Raw genomic sequence first — 19,670 nt, 5'->3', positions numbered from 1 at the left:
CGTGCATACTATGGGCCTCTTTTATACAGTCTGTTACCCATAGCAACTAGAGTTTAACTTATGAGTTTTACACTGCTGCGGTAAATTAACAACTGATGTGATTGGGTTGCTATGGCAACAAAAGGTTGGTGGTGTGCGTTTTATTTTTAGAGGAGATGTGCCCAAGATCTGGATGTAGCAGCACTTTGCATGCAGTGTATTTTCACCGCGTCCAAAGCGCTGCCGTCCATTGAACATGTGTTCACTGAACCGTGCGGATTTATCGCATTCAGTACATTCTATTGATGTAATTTCTGCTGCAGAGACCAGTGTCTCCATAAGAGAAATAGACATGCTGTGGTCTTGAAAGACGGCCCACATGTCAGTGTCTGCGGGTGAGCCGCAAGCGCATATATACGCATAGTGGGCAGGGAATTTTTAGAAATCCCATCCACTATGCTGTGACATCTGGCTGCTGCGGGTTTGGCGATGTATGAATACGCAGCGTTAAACCCGCAGCAATGCCTGATCGTGGGCACGTACCCGTAGAGCTTAGATGACTCTGCCCCAATACATCTTCCAGCCCTAAAGGGCACATTACCTCTCCTGCCCCTTCTAACCCAGCCACCCTGCCAGCTTATTAGAAATGGGCATCACCGTGGTGTTCTGGTTCTCGCTGGCTGGTGTTCTGGGAGACTTCTCGCTGGCACACGGGGTAGGAGCACATTTGGGATTGACTCTGATATATTAAATGTGACTGGTTTCTACAGAGTCTACATAAATTCTATTCTAATGTTAAATTGTTAAAAGGGGTTGTCCAGCGTTAGGCTACAAATCTGCAATCACTCCATGTGCGCTGTGAGGATTCCCTGGTGCCAGGAGTGGCCGGCACGTGATCATGAGAATTTGATTTGCATACGTGCGGTCAGGTGCCAATGTGTGGTGACCAGTCTAGTTGGATTGTGGCCAGGAGTATGCAAGTTACATGACCACAGTCTCCCAGAGTTGGAGAACCCTCAATGTGCGTGCTGTGCGGATTCATACGTCTGTATTCACAAAAGTGACTTGTAGCATAAGGCCGGACAACCCGTTTAATTATAGCTTTGGCCAAAGTTCCTTAATTTTTTCCTTTAAGATTTGTTGTATTTTTGATGCTGAATATGCAGACAAAACATTGGTATTAAATGCTAACTCTCCAGCATGGCTGCACTTCCCATTGTCACTGATGCCAAATTGGCAACAAAGCAGAAGACTCCCTTATCAACAAAACAAAACTGGCGATTGGGCTGTGTTCACATGCAGCACATTTGCAGCGTTTTGTAGTGTGTATATATTGCTCTCTGTGGGTGAAAAGCAATGCAGAAACGCTGAAAATAAAGAGTTCACAAGCGGCAGGTTTAATAAATGCTGCAGTTGTTATATTTAGTCATAAAAAAATACCAGATGTGTGCATAGGTTTTGCTTGTAATGTAAAAGTAGCATTTGATTTGCAAATTATACACACACACACACAAATATATATATATATATATATATATATATATATATATATATATATATATATATATATATATATAATCAGTGTTTCTGTATTGTTTTTCACCCATAGAGAGCAATGAAGGAGTGAAAAAACTTAAAAATTCTTGCACCATTTTTGGAGAATAAAACTAAGTTTAACCCCTTAACGACCGCCGATACGCCTTTTAACGGCGGTAATTAAGGGTACTTAAACCACAGCGCCGTTAATTCACGGCGCTGTGGAGAAAGTAAATGGCGCCCCCCAGTGTCGGATTTTCTCCGGGGTCTTGGCTGCCGGGGGAAGCCGAGACCCCAGAGAACATGAATCGGGTCGGTTTTTACCGACCCTGCTTTTGCGATCGCCATTATTAACCCTATAATGGCGACCGGAAAAAAAAAAAAGCCGCGATTTTGCATTTAATTTTTCTTTCCTCTGATGTGATCCCAGTGGTCCTGGGTCCCTGCGGCTTTCTCCAGTGGGCGCCACCATCTTGGATCCGGACAAAATGGCGGGCGCATGCACAGTGCGCCCGCCGGGAATCTGCAGGCTCCAGCTATCATAGTGATCAAAATAAAAAAAATCGTAAATAGCCCCCCCCTCCCCCTGTTTATCACCCCCTTAGATAGGAAAACATAATGAAATAAAGAAAATATTTTATTTTTTCATTTTTCGGTTAGGGTTGGAATTAGGGTTAGGTCTAGGTTTAGGGCTAGAGTTAGAATTGGGGTTATGGCGAATTAGGATTAGGGATAGAATTAGGATTAGAGATTAGGATTGGGATTAGGGTTAGGGGTGTGTTGGGGTTAGGGTTGGAGCAAGCATTGGGATTAGGGTTAGGGGTGTGTTGGGGTTAGGGTTGGAGCAAGCGTTGGGATTAGGGTTAGGGGTGTGTTGGGGTTAGGGTTGGAGCAATTTGAGGGGTTTCCACTATTTACCTACTTTGGGGGTCTAATTTCTCCTGTTACCCTTGGGAAAATAAAAAAAATTGGGGGCTAAAAAAATCACTTTTGTAAAAAAAAAAAAAAGACTTTATTTTCATGCCTCTGCGTTATAAACTTCTGTGAAGCACTTGGGGGTTCAAAGTGCTCACCACACATCTAGATCAGCTCCTTGGAGGGGTCTAGTTTCCAAAATGAGGTCACTTTTGGGGGGTTTATACTGTTTAGGCACATCAGTGGCTCTGCAAACAACATGACGCCCGCAGACCATCTGCATTCCAAAATGGCGCTCCTTCCCTTTCGAGCTCTCCCATGCGCCCAATCAGTGATCCCCCCCCCCCCCCACATATGTGGCATCATCGTACTCAGGACAAATTGCACAACATCTTTTGTAGTCCAATTTCTCCTGTTGCCCTTGATAAAATAAAACATAGTGGGCTAAAAAAATCATTTTTGAGGGAAAAAAAAAGTGATTTTTTATTTTCACTGCTCTGCGTTATAAACTTCTGTAAAGCGCTTACGGGTTCAAAGTGCTCACCACATATCTAGATAAGCTTCAGGGGTCTAGTTTCCAAAATGGTGTCACTTGTGGGTTTTTTTTCACTGTTTAGGCACATCCGGGGCTCTCCAAAAGCGACATGGCGTCCAATCTCAATTCCAGCCAATTCTGCATTGAAAAAGTCAAAGGGTACTCCCTCCCTTCTGAGCTCTGCCGTGCGCCCAAACAGTGGTTTACCCCCACATATCGGGTATCAGTGTACTCAGGACAAATCGCACAACAACTGTGGGGGTATGATTTCTCCTGTTACCCTTGTAAAAATAAAAATTTGGGGGCGAAAATATCACTTTTGTGGGAAAAAAATGATTTTTTATTTTCACAGCTCTACGTTATAAACTTCTGTGAAGCACTTGAAGGTTCAAAGTGCTCACCACACATCTAGATAAGTTCCTTAAGGGGTCTAGTTTCCAAAATGGAGTCACTTGTTGGGGGTTTCCACTGTTTAGGAATATTAGGGGCTCTCCGAACGCAACATGGCAATCGATCTCAATTGCAGCCAATTCAGCGTTGAAAAAGTCAAACGGCGCTCCTTCCCTTGCAAGCTCTGCCATGCGCTGAGAAAGTGGTTTACCTCCACATATGGGGTATTGGCGTATTCAGGAGAAATTACACAACAAATTTTGTGGTTTATTTTCTCTTTTACCACTTGTGAAAATAAAAAAAAATTGGTTCTGAAGTATATTTTTTGCAAAAAAAAAAAGTTAAATGTTAATTTTTTCCTTCTACATTGCTTTCGTTCCTGTGAAGCACGTAAAGGGTTAATAAACTTCTTGTATGTGGTTTTGAGCACCTTGAGGGGTCTAGTTTTTAGAATGGTGTCACTTTTGGGTATTTTCTGTCATGTACACCCTTCAAAATGACTTTAAATATGATGTGGTCCCTAAAAAAAAAATGGTGTAAATTTTGTTGTAAAAATGAGAAATCGCTTGTCAACTTTTAACCCTTATAACTTCCTAACAAAAAAAAAAAATTTGTTTCCAAAATTGTGCTGATGTAAAAGACATGTGGGAAATGTTATTTATTAAGAAATATATGTGACACCACTCTCTGATTTAAGGGCATAAAAATTTAAAGTTTTAAAATTGCTAAATTTTCGCCATATTTCCATTTTTTTCATAAATAAACACAAGACATATCAAAGAAATTTTACCACTAACATGAAGTACAATATGTCACGAAAAAACAGTCTCAGAATCAGCGGGATCCGTTAAAGCGTTCCAGAGTTATTGCCTCATAAAGTGACAGTGGTCAGAATTGGCCTGGTCATTTAGCTGTAACATGGCTCTGTCACTGAGGGGTTAATAAGCATTTATTGTGGACAAAACACTTAATCTGCACCCAAGTAAAGCAGCAACATAAAAGCATTAAAATCGTTTTTTTACTGCTAAAAGAGCAGGTTTTGGAAAGAAATGCATCAAAAATGCTTCTTGTGAACATGGTCTTACAGTGACTTCTGTGTTTTTTTTCTTGGGTGACCGAGGCCTCCTGAGTCTCCTGCATGTGTTTTGTTTGCTGCATGACTACATGTTTATATTGTTGCTTTCGTTTGTTTTTGTTTTTTTGGTCACTTTTGCATGAACCCCTTGTTCACCCTTTCATCCTTGTGTTCTTGTGCACTTTTTATTTCCGCCATCTACTTCTTTTGACCCAGCATGTTACATTGGGAAGACCGTTTCAAGCCAGGCGTCGCCTTGACTTTACACAAGACGCAGAAGTGAGCGCTGTAAGTTGGAGGACAGTTCTGCATGCATTCTTTTCTGCTAGCATTAGATGCTGGCCATCATAGCTGTGCATGATATTCTGCTATTTGAAGAACATTTCCCTTTTAAATAACAAAACTGGCAATAAAATTATGAAATATATGGTTCCACAATTGTTTTCTAGGAATATAATCTACCAACGATCAAGGCTCCCTTTTCTAGGGATTAATGTGTAGGGTCATTCCATGGTAACTTACGTTACAATAAGTTTACTTCTCATATGAAGTAATGGTATTGTAACGTAAGTTACTACTTTGTGTTGTAACGTAAGTTACCAAGTAATAACACTGTATTTTGTATTTAATTTGTATTCTAAAAAATCAAACTGTGTTGAAATCTATTGAGAATAGTTTAATGTACAATATACATTCACTCATTTTTGTGCCTGCCTTCAAAGAACAGTCTGTAGCCATAATTAACTCAGTTTTTGGCTTGTGACTGTAACATAAGTTACCATGGAATGACCCTGTAGCATAACAATCCAAAGATTTCAGTTCTTACAGTACTTTATTTATGGGGGGAATGTACTTTGAATACCCCTTGTATAATAATCATGTATGAAAATAAAGCTTGAGTTGTTTTCTATATATATTTACTGGTCTCCTATATAAAAAAAAAAATATTTCTTCCAAGAAATGATATGCATGTGACTAGACTTTTAGCAGATTTCCTTTATATATTCCATCTATGTAACATTGACCTTTTGGTGGGGGTTCTGTGTATTTGGGTTTGCGTTCCCTTGGATTTCTAGGTTGTAGAATGCATCACCAATATTAACAATGATGCAAATGGTTATGGTCATAGATGGTCACCAGTGCCTGTATGACCAGTCCGCTTTCCTTGGTTCTCTCCTTATAGTATCATATGCCGAGTGTTGTATAAGATGTGGACATAATAAAAAATAATAAAGTCCTGCAATAATTACAAAGTGCTATATATAAGCATATATGACAATAGAGAGAATATGTGAAAAAAATATACAAAATTATGCTAAAGTGAAGCATATAAATATACCATATATAACTAAAATAGACAATGTGAGTCATACACATGTGAACATACACGAATTATAACATTACAGAATAAGTGTTCATTAAAAACCTAAATATAGCATGAAGTGAAAATCTCAAATAATATCCCATCAAGGATAAGGAACTGATTGTAATCCACAAGGAGGTTATAGTAAGTGCAAATCCGTCAATACCAATAAGGACAAAAATGATTGATGGAGCCGTCTCGAAAACTAATAAAACAAAGAAAATAATTAACAATAAATAAGATGGTAATATAAATGAAAAATAAGACATGGAGAAAAAGAAGAAAAAATAAGAAAGATTCATAAAAAGAAAGATGCTAATAAAAAATGCATGGAACAGTTAACTCAAAGGAACGGAGCAAAACTTAGACTCATTAAGGCCATGGGGGTGTAAACGGCAGAGCCTCCAGATCCAATAAGACACCCTTTTGTGCTGGTAGGCATCCTAGATTACCCTCCACCCCTCCCAGAGATTTGAAACAATCCAATCTATCCTCTAACTTCGAGGCCAGACGAGTCACAAGAATGATACAGTTTAAAATGGCGAGGGATAGTTTTTAAAGATTCAACATCATCCTCCTTAGCTGCAGCTATTATGTTTCGGACATGCTCCCTTACTCGGTTCTTGAGGGCCCGGGTAGTGAGACCTACGTAAATTTTGTCACATGAACAGGACGCATAATAAACGACCATGGTTGTGGAGCATGTGATGGCCTGTGTGATAATAAAGTTACGACCATCCGAAGAAGAAAAATCATTGGCATGGACAATGTTGGGGCACGCCACACATTCTAGGCCTGCACCCCCAAAGCAATTCACGAGGCACAGACGTGGTAGGAAAGATGGGGGGTGGAACATGCGGTGTAAATTAACGCCTCACCAAGTGGTCCCCTAAATTACGAGATCTCCTAGCTGTTGGAGAAGGTTGTGATAGTAAATATTGCCTCTAGGTGGGGTCAGCAAGAAGTATCGGCCAATTTTTGGCCAATACCTCCTGCATTTTACCCGATTGAGAGTTGTATTGTCACCAACCTAAAGCCCCCGTTACACACTGCGATATCGCTAGCAATATCGCTGTAAAGTCACCGATTTTGTGACGTTATAGCGATATTGCTAGCGATATCGCTGCATGTGATACTTACCTCCGACCGGCTCCCCCGCTGGTTATCGCTGATCTCGCGAGAAGCTCCTGGACCATTCCTCGTTGTCCACTTCCTGCGGCGCTTCCTGCTGTGATGACGAGCGATGCGTGGAGCCGAGCGGGAGGACGCAGGATCGCCGCGTCTGACAGGTAAGTAGCGACCCCCGTCCCCAGCGATGTCGCTGGTGAGATCTGCCTGTGTGGCAGCTCACTAGCGACCACCCAGCGATTCACCAGCGATCCTGGTCGGGATCGCTGGTGAGTCGCTAGGTGTAACGGTACCCTTACCTGAGAGTTGTCCTTATTTTTTGCAGGTGAGTAAAGAAGTTGATGTCTCTCGGTGTTCTTGGCTCTGTTAAATGCTCTTTTTATACATCTCTTACTATACCCTCTGTCCAAAAAATGATTTGTCATTTCTTTTGCTTGAGCCTCAAAGTCTTCTTTAGATGAGCAGATCTTCTTAATACGGAATAACTGACCAGTGGGAACAGAATTAATCACATGCGGTGGGTGAGAACATGACGCATGTAGTACAAAGTTAACTGCTGTTTCCTTATGGAAAACATCAGAAAGAAGGATACCATCCACGCCCCTCCTCACAAAGACATCTAAAAAATCAATTTCATTATTGTCTTATTTGAAAGACAAATGAATATTAAGATCATTTAAATTAAAAAAAAAAAAAAAAAAAAAAAAAATGACTAACTCAGTTGGTGTACCTCGCCAGATCAGGAAAATATCGTCAATGTAGCGAGCCAAAAAAATGACCCGCTCCATCAAAGAAACCCAATTCGACAAGAACAAGTCCCTCTCCCACATCCCCAGGAACAGATTGGCGTACGAAGGTGCGCACGCAGCACCCATTGCTGTGCCCTGGAGCTGTAGGTAGAAGGACCCGCTAAACAGAAAAAAATTGTGAGTAACAAGGAAATTCAAGAGTGAAAGTAAAAAGTCAATGTCACCAGAGAAGAAGCTGGTCATGGATAAAAAAAAAAAATGAGAAACCACCCTCAAACCATCCAGAATTCTTTTTCCAATTCTGATAAGTCAGAGCTTTTAGCATTAAGTAATTTATTAATTGTAACACTGATCATGTTGTTTATGCCATTGAATGTACTGTAATGTACTGTACTGTAATAAATAAGCTGTACATTGGATGTAAGTTAAAAGTTCGCATCAACGAACATATTAATGATATTACTGGTAATAACCATAACAATCGGCATATATCCTCTGCATCCATACACTTTATTGACATACATAGAGGCAATCTCTCAACCCTCAAGGTTTTTGGATTCAAGAAAATTATTAGACCAGCTCGAGGTGGCGATATGCGAAGACGCCTAATGGTGAGGGAGGCATTTTGGATTTTTAACTTGGGTACTCATTCCCCTTTGGGATTGAATTTGAGAAATGAAATAGCTTATCACTATTGAGATTTTGACTATTTTCTCATGTTTTCACGTTATCCCATTTTATCTTTTATTCCTCTGGTTTCATTTAGTTTTATTATCTGAATTTGAATAGTTCACATTTTTTTTTCTCAGTTAGTTTCAATTGGGTAATTATTTTTCGTGTGTTTAATTGCACCTGTGTATTTAAGACTGTTTGGTCATTTTCAAGCCAGCTTGATTAAAGAACAACAGTGTTCGAAATGCATCACTTGCTCCTGTTTCTGTCCATTATATTTTAATTTGTTTTTTGATGGAATAAAGAATACTCTGAAAATTTTACCAGAATTTGGAACATTTCCTTTTTTCCCTGCAATTGCTATACATGGATGGTCAGCTCGTGGTTCTGTGCACGCTGGACTCCTATAAACTTCAACGGTGAACTGGTATTATCCTTTCTGTTTTCTGTAAAATTTGTGGGGTTGATGTCACCTTTGTATTGTCCGGTGACATAAAGCCCACAGATAATTAATGGAGAGACGTCTATAAAACACCTGTCCATTACTAATAGCTATATTGTTAATAAAAGCACAGAAACAATAAAGTCCTTTATTTGAAATAAAAACAAAACACACTTCCTTTTTTTAAAAAAAAAAATAACAAACAGTTATACTCACCTACCACCCATTCCATTGAATCCCTCATCTCCTGTAATAAAACAAACATAAAAAAAACAACAATATCCCTCACCTCTCCGAAATGCTATACCACGCGGGGATTCATTCACTAGTGGTTCTCAGCCTGGATGGTTGCATCTTGGCACTGTCCAGGTTGAAAACTAATTACGGTATCCCCCAGGCTGCTTGTTAAAAATGGATGGGACCCCATGCTGTTTTTTTTTATTTAAATTAAAAAAAGTGTGGGGACCCCTCTATTCTTGATAACACTGACGACTGAGGGTTGCAGCCCCAGCTGTCAGTTTTACCTGGCTGGTTATCAAAAATATTTATTTAGAGCGCAGGTGCCAGCTGATGAATACGCACGTCAACTGCTCCTGCTCTCACTGTTATTAGCGGCAGCAGACGTATGCTGATAGGAGCAGTAGTCCCATCAGCCAACGCCAGTGACCGGAGGCAAACATTTACCTTCGATCACACCTGCGGGCTCAGATGACAGCATGGGAACAGCAGCTCTCTGCCTGGCGGTAATGATTTTACTGCCGATCAGAAGCAGTGTTTGTCATGCTGTCATGCGTGCCGAACTTTGGTAAGGTTCGCCCATCTCTAGTCATCAGTAAACACCTAGATAGTGGACAAATCTTGATTTTTCATATACAGACCTGTTAATGAGCGTTCACCTTCTCTGATAAACCCCCAGTAACAATTATGTACAGAGCATTCTTAAAAGTGGATTTGTCATTCGATTTCACAATGCAAACTACATACATTGTTTAAAGGAAGCTGTCACTTGGAGCCTGCCTGTACGAAGGCGGCCTGCTTGTGTGATTGTAGCCCAGTATGTCATTCTTGAGTGCTGTCACTTCAGAAAAAAACAAGTTTGAAAAGCCAGGAGTTATAGGAACAAGACCCTGCCTATTCTGGTGTGACACTGAGCAAGCACTTGTCATCCCACTCCAGCTGACAACCTGTCAGTCAACTGGAGCACTGCAGTGAGAAGCCAACCGGGGGGCTGTGATGGGCTAGTCAGGTCTAACCTTATAGTAGTCCCTGGCTGGCTCAGAGCGCCGTGGCGTTTCAGGGTAAAACATACCTGGCTGCAATTGTGCAGTGGTTTGAGCAGCATGACTCCAGTGACAGGTTCCCTTTACAGGGAATCTGTCACCAGGTTTTTGGTGTACTTAGACAATCCTTATCAGAATGACTTTTTTTCTAAGTTTTTGTTTTTCTTCTTTTACATGTGATTTAAAATAAGCATTTAATAAGTCCAGCGAGGCTTACAGTAGGAAAAAAAACGAATAATAGATCAGCTAGTTTCGACAACATTAATGATTTTGAGATATAAAGTGTGAGTGTGTGGTACGTGTAGTACTTTGTTTTATTGCAGAATAACTACATGCGCCCTGTGACTTCTGTTTTAGATCTGGAACATGTGTGTTCTTATTGGATGTTGTTATATCATGCATTAGGGAATTGTGTCTTTTCCTTTGCACGCTTACCGCAATAATCAGAACACGCAAATGAATATGCCTTTCTCAGATTTTTCTTTTAATTGTATTTTCCACTTTTTTTCTCTTCCTGTCTGTTTCTTTTTCTGTGCAAGCACTCCTATCTGGACAGGGAGACCTCCCTTCTGCTCAGAAACATTGCAGGAAAGCCCTCTCACTTGCTGACTAAGGTGATGAAGCTTGCTCTTTCCATCTGCATGATTTACCTCTTCCCTGTAGCTAAACTGTGCCAACTGTGCAATGAAAACTTCAGTGTGCGGCTCCAGGAGCAGGGCACGACTCGCTAACCTGTGCTCTGTGACTGTTGCATTGCTCCCTGCCTCCCTCCTTGTATCGCTATCTTCTATTCATGGCGGGGGGAGAATCCACCAAGAACTGCTCTTCTGTTTATTGTGTTGTATCTATACATTGACGTGAACAAGTGATTGCTTCCTTCATATGTTCCTAAATGTATTATACTGACATATTCAGCTCTGTTCACATGTTAAAGGGGTTGTCTGGCATCCGGCCACTCTGTGACTGCAGACTTGTGAACCCTCACATTGCACGCTGTGAGTATTCGCTAGTGTCTGGAGCTGGCAGTCATGGGACAGATTTTGGTGGAAATCTGGTTTTAACTTCCTTACTGGACATTTTTCAATTCTGTTCACTTTGTGATTTTTGTGGTTATCTATCTGTCCTGAGTGTTAAAATGATTCAGAGATATGTAATACACTGTCCACATAGGCCATAGGGTTGTCTAGAGATGTTCACTGACATTTTTGAGAGCAAGTTATGTGACCTGTGCAGATAAGGGGAGGAGGTGAGCTGTGATATTACCTATTGTGAATGAACAGCCAGTAACATAAACAATTTAGAAAAATCACCACAATTTCTTTACAAGCATGTTTAACATACAAATGTAATTAGTTTGTCATTTACTGATGACATACTCCCTTTAAAAGGAACCAGACAGCTGATATGTGCTGCACCATCTAAGTCATGTGCGTTTGGCTCTGAATTGCTGCAACACTTCAGGGAAAAACAGACTTTAAAAGCTACGGGGGACTGAGCCACACAGCAGACTAGCTGGACAGGCAGGTCCTTGGTGGTTTCTCCCCACTCACTCAGGGAGAGACCTGTCACTCAAGGGGGAGTGGGCGGGGAGAAGCCGCTGGGGATCCTCCTGTCCGACTAGTCTCGTGTGGCTCAGTCCCCATCGGCTTTTTTCAGACATACCTGGCTGAGATGATCCAGCCCCGGTACCTGACATGCTGCCCGTGGATCAGCTGACATGTATGCGCTGTCAGGCTCCCGGTGGGTAGTAGCCGCCTCGCTGTTTGATGTAATGCCAGGAGCATATACAGAAGCTGGTGTGATCGGCATATTAGGCTTTGTACATGCAATAATCGCTCTTCATCCTTGCACACTCGCTTCCTTCAGGCATGATACATATAGTCGTTTGCCAGTGGGCGTTTCCGGTGTAAATCTGATGTTTCTTAGCACACGTGTCAGTCATACGCCTCCTTCTGCCCATGGTGTTTTCCCAGTTGAACACATCAATTACACAGCTCACTAAATTATGAATGGAAATTACTATTAAAGGCAAGACTCGGCCTAACATGTCCCGCTGGCTGTAAATCACTTCATGTGTGTTTTTAGAGTTTCTGTAATTTATAAGGTTTATGTCTAATGGGTTTGTCTTATTTGTAGCATGTTCATCTCTCTTCCGTTTCCTTTTTGCCTTTCCAATGTGTGCAATTCCTACGTTACTCTTGTGACTAAGCTCTAACAATAGGCATGGCTCACTATGTGGGGATACTTTTAGGTTTGCATTAATCCAGTGTCTCTGAACAGTGCCACTTTTGTTCATGGCCTTTGGTAAAGCAACTCATTCCTGCTCCAGTGAGGCGAGCTGACCTGCAATACCTGACTCCATCAACGTGTAAGGAGAGCACAATGCCTGTGACATGCAGCGTCACAGTGCACATTCTGCAGCCTCTCCTGGGCCTTTTATCATCTTTCTGGTATTTTTTCATCCCTGGCTGTGATGGAAATCTGCTCCCTACTGACAATATCACCTAGTCAGAGCATGGAGTAAGGCTAGAGACATGAGTGAGATGTAATGGTGCTTTGCCTAATGCAGCACTTGTGTTTACAGCAGCCAACATGAAAGAAATAAAACCAAGAGAAGCCTAGTCTGGCCATAAATGGTGGCATTTATATGAATGTTCTACCTTGTAGCGTGTCAGTAGGCCACATCTACCAGGCTGGAAAAACACTTTGGCCTCATTCACACGTCTGGGGAAAAATGGTACCGGTGTCTGCAGTGTTTTGGATCCGTGTTGTGCACCAGTATTTGGTCCGCATCCATTTTACCATCAGTGTGTCATTGGTGTTCTTCGCGGATGGAGAAATAAATTACAAAGCTTTACAATTTTATGTACAGATGGTACATGGATGTCGGGTGCTGTACGTGTTTTTCATTGACCCATAGGCTTGCATTGTCACTTTTCATCCGTGTTGCTGGAGAAAGACTGTCATTTCTCTGAATTTTGCACAGATATGTGGTCCATGAAAAAGCACGGACATGTGAACATAAAATACAATGGGTACGTGTATCCGTGAAAAACATGGATACAACACATGCTCGCATCACAGACATGTGAATGAGGCCTTACAAGGTTGCCCTCTTTTGGCTCATAGAGCGTGCTCCTGAGTGGACGACACTAAGGCCACGTTCATAATCAGTATTTGCTCAGTATTTACCTCAGTATGTGTAAGCCAAAACCAGGGGAGGAACAATCAGAGGAGAAGTATAATAGAAACACGTCACCACTTCTGTATTTATCACCCACTCCTGGTTTTGGCTTACAAATACTGAGGTAAAATACTGACCAAATACTGAACGTGGCCTTAGGCCACATTCAGACGGCCATGATTTTTATCCTACGTAAAAGCCCAGATCCTTGCTTTTCAGGGTTTGGTCCATGTTAATTTTTACCATCATTCATTCATCAGTGATTTTCACTGAAGATAAAACCCATAAATGACAAAGTCTCTACAATGTTGGTCACGGATGGCACATGTCTGTGATCATCCACAACTTGTATGGGTAATTTTGAGCTATGAGGCTGTGTGCCCACGTAGCGTTTTTGATGCGTTTTTCGGGGTCAAACCGCATCAAAAACGCTTAAAAGAAGCATCCCATTCATTTAAATGCATTTTGACCTTTTTGTGCCAATGGATGCGTTTTTTACCGCTAAGGAAACGCTTAGCGGTAAAAAACGCAGCATGTTCATTAATTTCCGCTTAGGTCCGCGTTTTTGGCTATTTCCTATAGTCCAAAAGACGCGCGAAAAAACGCATCAAAAATGTGCGGTTTTTGCGCAGAAAAAAACGCGCGTTTTCTGGGAAGGAGAACCAATTTCCTGAGCGTTTAAAAAAAACGCTGCGTGGGCACATAGCCTGACTTGGATCAAAAAGAGACGAGAGAGAGAATTTTTTTTCTCAGCCGCTAGACCGGTATTTAGGGTTAAATTAACTGCAAAGGCGATTCTGCTGGGCATGTGCAGTGTAAAGTGCGGATCCGGCCAGCCACAAAAAGTTGCATTGTCCGTCCAGTTTTGGCAGCAGACACCAAAATCTTGGCGGATCCACAAAAAAGTGGATCCAACGGATGCCCGTCCGTCAAGATCCGCCGGTAATGCAAGTCTATGGGGGGAAAAACGGATCCGCCAAGAAAAATGGCGGATCCATTTTTTGGCAAAACGGCGGATCTTGACTGATGGAGACAAAGGGAAGTGTGAAACAGGCCTAAGGGAACGTGATCCATGTTTGTTGCCGAGTCCTGTGCATGATTGTTACAGGGAGATGGAGGGGCCACTCAGGCTTCTGCTGAATGGCCCTGCCAGGTGGCGGCCTACGCTCTTTAATATTTTAATCCTGCTTGGCATTGATGCTCTCAGGCGGCTGCCTTCACATCAGCCACTTCTCTATCCAAGAAATAGATTGCTGTTTTACTTTTTGTAGGTAGCAGGTAAGCCTGTATTACCATGAGATGATTTATCAGATCAGTTTTGCTAGATATTGTCCGTTTTGGGATTGTTTTTTTTTTATTTAGCAAGTTCTGGAATTTTTAGGTGTGTCCCCCCCCCATTACCTCCCTTAAAGGGGAGCCTGTCACCTTGAAAATAGTCTAATCTGCAGGAACTTGGTTATAGAGCAAGGGGAGCAGAGTAGATAAATATACAGTTTTCTGAGAAAAGATTCAGTATAACCTGTTTTTTCATCATTTTAAACCTCTGCTCTTCCTGGGATTTTTGGTCCAGTGGGTGGTCCTAACAGTGATTGACAGCGGTTTCTGTCTGCACTCATATACAAAGAAAGTTGTCAGTGACTGTTCGGACCGAAAAGCCCAGTCTGCTCCGCTCCCCCGATCTATAACTTGCTGCCTACAGATTGGATAGTATCTTCATGGTGTCAGGTTTCCTTTAAGTAGGTGACTGCCTCTCGACATAATTCCCTTTCTGTGTCCTAAAAGGGGGATATATGGACGGACATCCTAGAAGGGAATCCGCTGCTCAGGACCTCCTTCTGTCTTGACCAAATAGAAAGGTCCTCTTTAAATGAATGGCCACCACCTCTTGGAAAATTACACTAAGTAGATTCATGTGTAATATAATCTCATCAAGGACAGAAGGCAGGAAGAAGCAAAAACGAAGACAGACCTATTAAAATGAATGATTTATAGGAATTGTCTGATACTTTCGTATTGCTGACCTATCTGGAGGATAGGTCATAATACCAGATCAGTCTGGTTGCAACACACGGCATCCCTGCTGATTAGCCGTTCCCGGTGCCAGCGGCAACTGGATGTGATCAGTTACAGAGCAGAATAGTGGCAGATGGTGCAGTACCTGGCTGCGGCCACTATGCAGTCGATGGAGCTATGCAGCTCTAACTGATCATATCTTGCCAGCACTGGGAACAGCTGATCTGCGGGTGACGGGAGTCACACCCTCATTGATCTGGTATGTGTGGGGCTGCCGGGATTTACACCTTCATCGATCTGGTATGTCTGGGGGTGCAGGGAGTCACACCCCCATTGATCTGGTATGGGTGGGGGAGGCAGAGGTCACACCCTTATCGATCTTGTCTGTGTGGAGGTGCTGGGGGTCGTACCCTCATTGATCTGGTATGTGCCAGGGGTCACACCCTCATAGATCTGGTATGTGTGAGGGTGGCGGGGGTCGCACCCTCATTGATCTGGTATATGTGTGGGTGCCGGGGATCACACCCTCATTGATCTGGTATGTGTGAGGGTGCCGGGGGTCACGCCCTCATCGATCTTGTATGTGTGAGGGTGCCAGGGGTCGCACCCTCATTGATCTGGTATATAGTGGTTCCCTCATCGATCATGTATGTGTGAGGGTCGCCTCCTCATTGATCTGGTATGTGGTTGATCCGTGGGTCGCACCCACATCGATCTGGAATGTAAGGGTGCCTGGGGTCGCACCTGCATTGATCTGGTATATGTAGGGGGTGCCAGGGGTTGCAGCTTCATCGCTTTGGTATCGATGACCTATACTAAGGATAGGCCGTCAATATTAAAGTACCAGACAACCACTTCAGGTTTGACTTGCAATTCATAGTTTCCTAGTCACTAACATTGTGTATCAGAGGAGGGGTTTTCGCATCATCTTCTAATTAATCCCTTACGAGATTATCCCAACAAGTAATCGTGTAACCCCACATGGGGTCTTTTTATATTTTTTTTTAGTGCTATATGAATCCGTATGTAGTTACAAGATGGGACTACAGAAAAAGGGGAAATGTGACCTTTGTGTTTAACTGATGCCTGGATGGAAACTTTGGCCTGGGTGTATCACTAAAGGGACAGTGGTAAATCTGACAAATTGTGCTGTTCCTGATGCCCGTACTTGGCACGCTGCGCTTTACAGTTTGCACATTCAGTCTAAATTCCCTATCAGTATGTCTTTGGAATGTGGTAGGAAACCAGAGAACCCGGAGGAAACCCACGCAAACAAGGCGGAGAACATACAAACTCCTTGCGGATGTTGTCCTTGGTGGGATTCGAACCCAGGACTCCAGCGCTGAAAGGCTGCAGTACTATCCACTGAGCCACCGTGCTGCCCCACGGGTATCAAATCTGACTTATGTTTCTTGTCACTTGGTATATTGCCGCAGTGACCATGGAGCCATGCTGGGAACAAGTAGATTTGTTATTCCTTATTGACTTGGCAAGAATTCTGCCTTTTCCTTGGTGTGGAACATGAGCTGGTACCAAGGAAATGTATATTTTCTAAGCCTAGAGATAAGCCACAAGGAGATGTAGTTTGCTTCATCTGATAGTTTGCTTCTACACTGCAGAAGGACAACTATTTGCAACACTTAAAGGGAGTCTGTCACCCTCAAAATGGCATTTAAACAATGAGTGATTGCGGCGGCACGCTCATAGTGTCAGTGCAGGCGCCAGTGGCTTAACTAGAGTGATGGACCGCAGTGCAAAATTTGGACCTGGGCCCTCCCTTGCCTGTTGGTCAGATGTAAAGGCCTTTGTAGCTTTCTAGATCCTATAAGATATACATGTTGGTTCCCCATGTAACAATGGCCCCCATTGTGGCCCTTTCCAGGGATCTTGTGGATCCTGGGCCCCATACGATAACATTTTCACCCTTCCTGGTATAATGTCCCCATTTTAAAAATAAAGAAAGGATTCTACTTCTCCTCCGCTCCCACAACATGCCGCGTCCACCTCTGTAGCCAGCAGCTGACTTCACCGTGCTGGCATGGCAGCACATGACATCACTGCCATGTGGTGTGTGTCACTGGCAAGCCAACGTCATCTACTGACCTGATTGGCCAGTGGCGTGTATTGCAGTGAGGGGGGGGTGTCTATGCATTGCAATACCTTTCACCTGAATGTGCAATCCAGGATGCAGATCTAGGTAAAATTGACATTGGCGGGCCCCCTCCGCCACGGGCCTGGTCGCACTTTCTGTGACTGCGATCGTTACGCCCCAGGCGGAGCATGCACGCAATGGCGACTGATGTATATACACTTCCAGGTGTAGCGACCAGTGGCCACAGACAGGTAGGAGCCTGTAGCTGTTGTGTGCACACCCCCACTGATGCTTTGAGTGCCTTGCAGTGATCATTCAGTGTCGGTGCAGAGGTGTGCACACTAGATGTAGCATTCACTCTGGGCCTTAAGGCCCCGTCTCACATAGCGAGATTGCTAGCGAGAATGCTGAAGCGTCACTGATTTTGTGATGAAACAGCGATCTCGCCAGCGATCTCGTTACATGTGTCACATAGCGGCAGCCGGCCCCCCGCTGGATATCGCTGATCGTGCTCGAATGTCCTGGGCCGTTTTTTCATCGTCATCGTCCCGCTGGCCAGCGCGCATTGATGTGTTTAACGCCGACGAGTGACCTCGTTGGCGACGCAGAACTCAGGGACACAGGCGGGAGTCGTCAGAAAAGCTGCTGTGTGACAAGGTACCAACGACCGCCGAGGTCGTTATATAGATCGCTGGATGGTTGCTGCATCGTTGAAGAGATCTTGCCTGATTGGCAGCTTACTAGCGATCATGTAGCGACGCACCAGCGATCCTTACAGGTCGTATCGTTGTCGGGATCGCTGGTGCGTCGCTATGTGAAACGGGACCCTAAGAGACAAGTAAATTACTGTGATAACTATGCAAATAGGAGGGTGTTGAGGGTGCACCTAGGCATGGGCCACTCCATGGGTGCACCAAAGAGCCCTCGTTTGCATATCAAATAAAAGTTGATTTTTAATTCTAAAATTAAGCTATACTTGCCTAGTATGATAAGAGGGGCTCAGTCCCTATATAAATGTTTATGTACACTGCTCAAAAAAATAAAAGGAACACTTAACAGAATATAACTCCAAGTAAAGGGCCTGTCACACTAAGCGATATCGCTAGCAATATCGCTATAACTTGTGACGTTATAGCAATATTGCTAGCGATATCGCTGTGTGTGATACTTACCTACGACCCGCTCCCCCGCTGGTTATCACTGATCGCGCGAGAACGTCCTGGACTGTTTCTCGTTGTCAGCTTGCTGCTGGGCTTCCTGTGGAGAGACGAGCGTGGACGCGGGCGGGAGGACGTCAGGATCGCCTCATCTGACAGGTAAGTAATGACCCCCGTCCTCTGCGATGTCGCTGGTGAGATCTGCCTGTGTGGCAGCTCACTAGCGACCACTTAGCGATGCACCAGCGATCCTGACCGCGTCATATCGCTGGTCGAGATCGCTGGTGCATCGCTAAGTGTGACAGTACCTTAAATCAAACTTCTGTGAAATCAAACTGTCCACTTAGGAAGCAACACTGATTGACAAGCAATTTCACATGCTGTTGAACAAAAGGAATAGTCAACAGATGGAAATTATTGGCAATTATCAACAGGGCTGTGGAGTCGGTAAGCCAAACCTGCGACTCCGACTCCTCAATTTCCCTTACACCGACTCCGACTCCACGACTCCGACTCCCACACATATTGCTTATATTTAAGTGAAAAATTTATTGTAGTACAATGTGAACCTCAGATATTTAATCATTTTTATGATCCAATAATCAAGATATTTAGATAGAACAGAATATATATTGGTGTACTACCCGGTTTTCATTCTTTTTGGTACAGATACGATATGGATAGACAGATATGGATAAATGGATAGATAGAGCAGATTTCTAATCTGCTTTTGCTATTGAAAACATTATCTATGAGCTCAAAAACCTTTCAGGTGATGCGGTTTTTTAAAAAGATGATCAGCTTTTGCAGCTGAAAAACGTATCCTCAAAAAACACAGGAAAAACGCTGTGTGTGAATGTAGCCTTAGATCAGGACTAGAACAGCCATTTATAGGACATTTCATAACTTTCCCAAACTCCTATGAAAAAATATTCAGCACATCCTGCATTGAATTACTGTACCCAATTTATTATATATTTTAGGAGTCGGAGTCGGTCCATTTTATACCGACTCCGACTCCACCAAAATGAGCACCGACTCTCCGACTCCGACTCCGACTCCACAGCCTTAATTATCAAGACACCCTCAATAAATGAGTGGTTCTGCAGGTGGGGACCACAGACCACATCTCAGTACCAATGCTTTCTGGCTGATGCTTT

At 43.1% G+C, this 19,670-nt stretch overlaps 1 protein-coding gene across 4 annotated transcripts in view; it reads left to right on the top strand.

The window, feature by feature from the left end:
* RAPH1 (Ras association (RalGDS/AF-6) and pleckstrin homology domains 1) overlaps window positions 1–19,670 on the top strand; it is a 185,321-nt gene that overhangs the window by 108,767 nt on the left and 56,884 nt on the right. For 2 of the 4 annotated variants that reach the window (XM_073541863.1, XM_073541866.1), the window contains one exon: window positions 10,604–10,678. The exons of 1 other annotated variant lie outside the window; for it this stretch is intronic. In XM_073541863.1, the coding sequence (XP_073397964.1) occupies window positions 10,604–10,678 (75 nt within the window). Of the gene's footprint in view, window positions 1–4,496; window positions 4,719–10,603; window positions 10,679–19,670 lie in introns of those variants that run through there. One more of the 4 variants, XM_073541865.1, reaches the window with a different exon arrangement.

This window comes from Dendrobates tinctorius, unplaced genomic scaffold, assembly GCF_039654945.1.
Source record: "Dendrobates tinctorius isolate UK_male_01 unplaced genomic scaffold, ASM3965494v1 ptg000125l, whole genome shotgun sequence".
NCBI classification, from domain to species: Eukaryota; Metazoa; Chordata; class Amphibia; order Anura; family Dendrobatidae; genus Dendrobates; species Dendrobates tinctorius.
The sequence above is the reverse complement of the archived record's forward strand: the minus strand, read 5'-3'. Positions and strand labels throughout refer to the sequence as shown.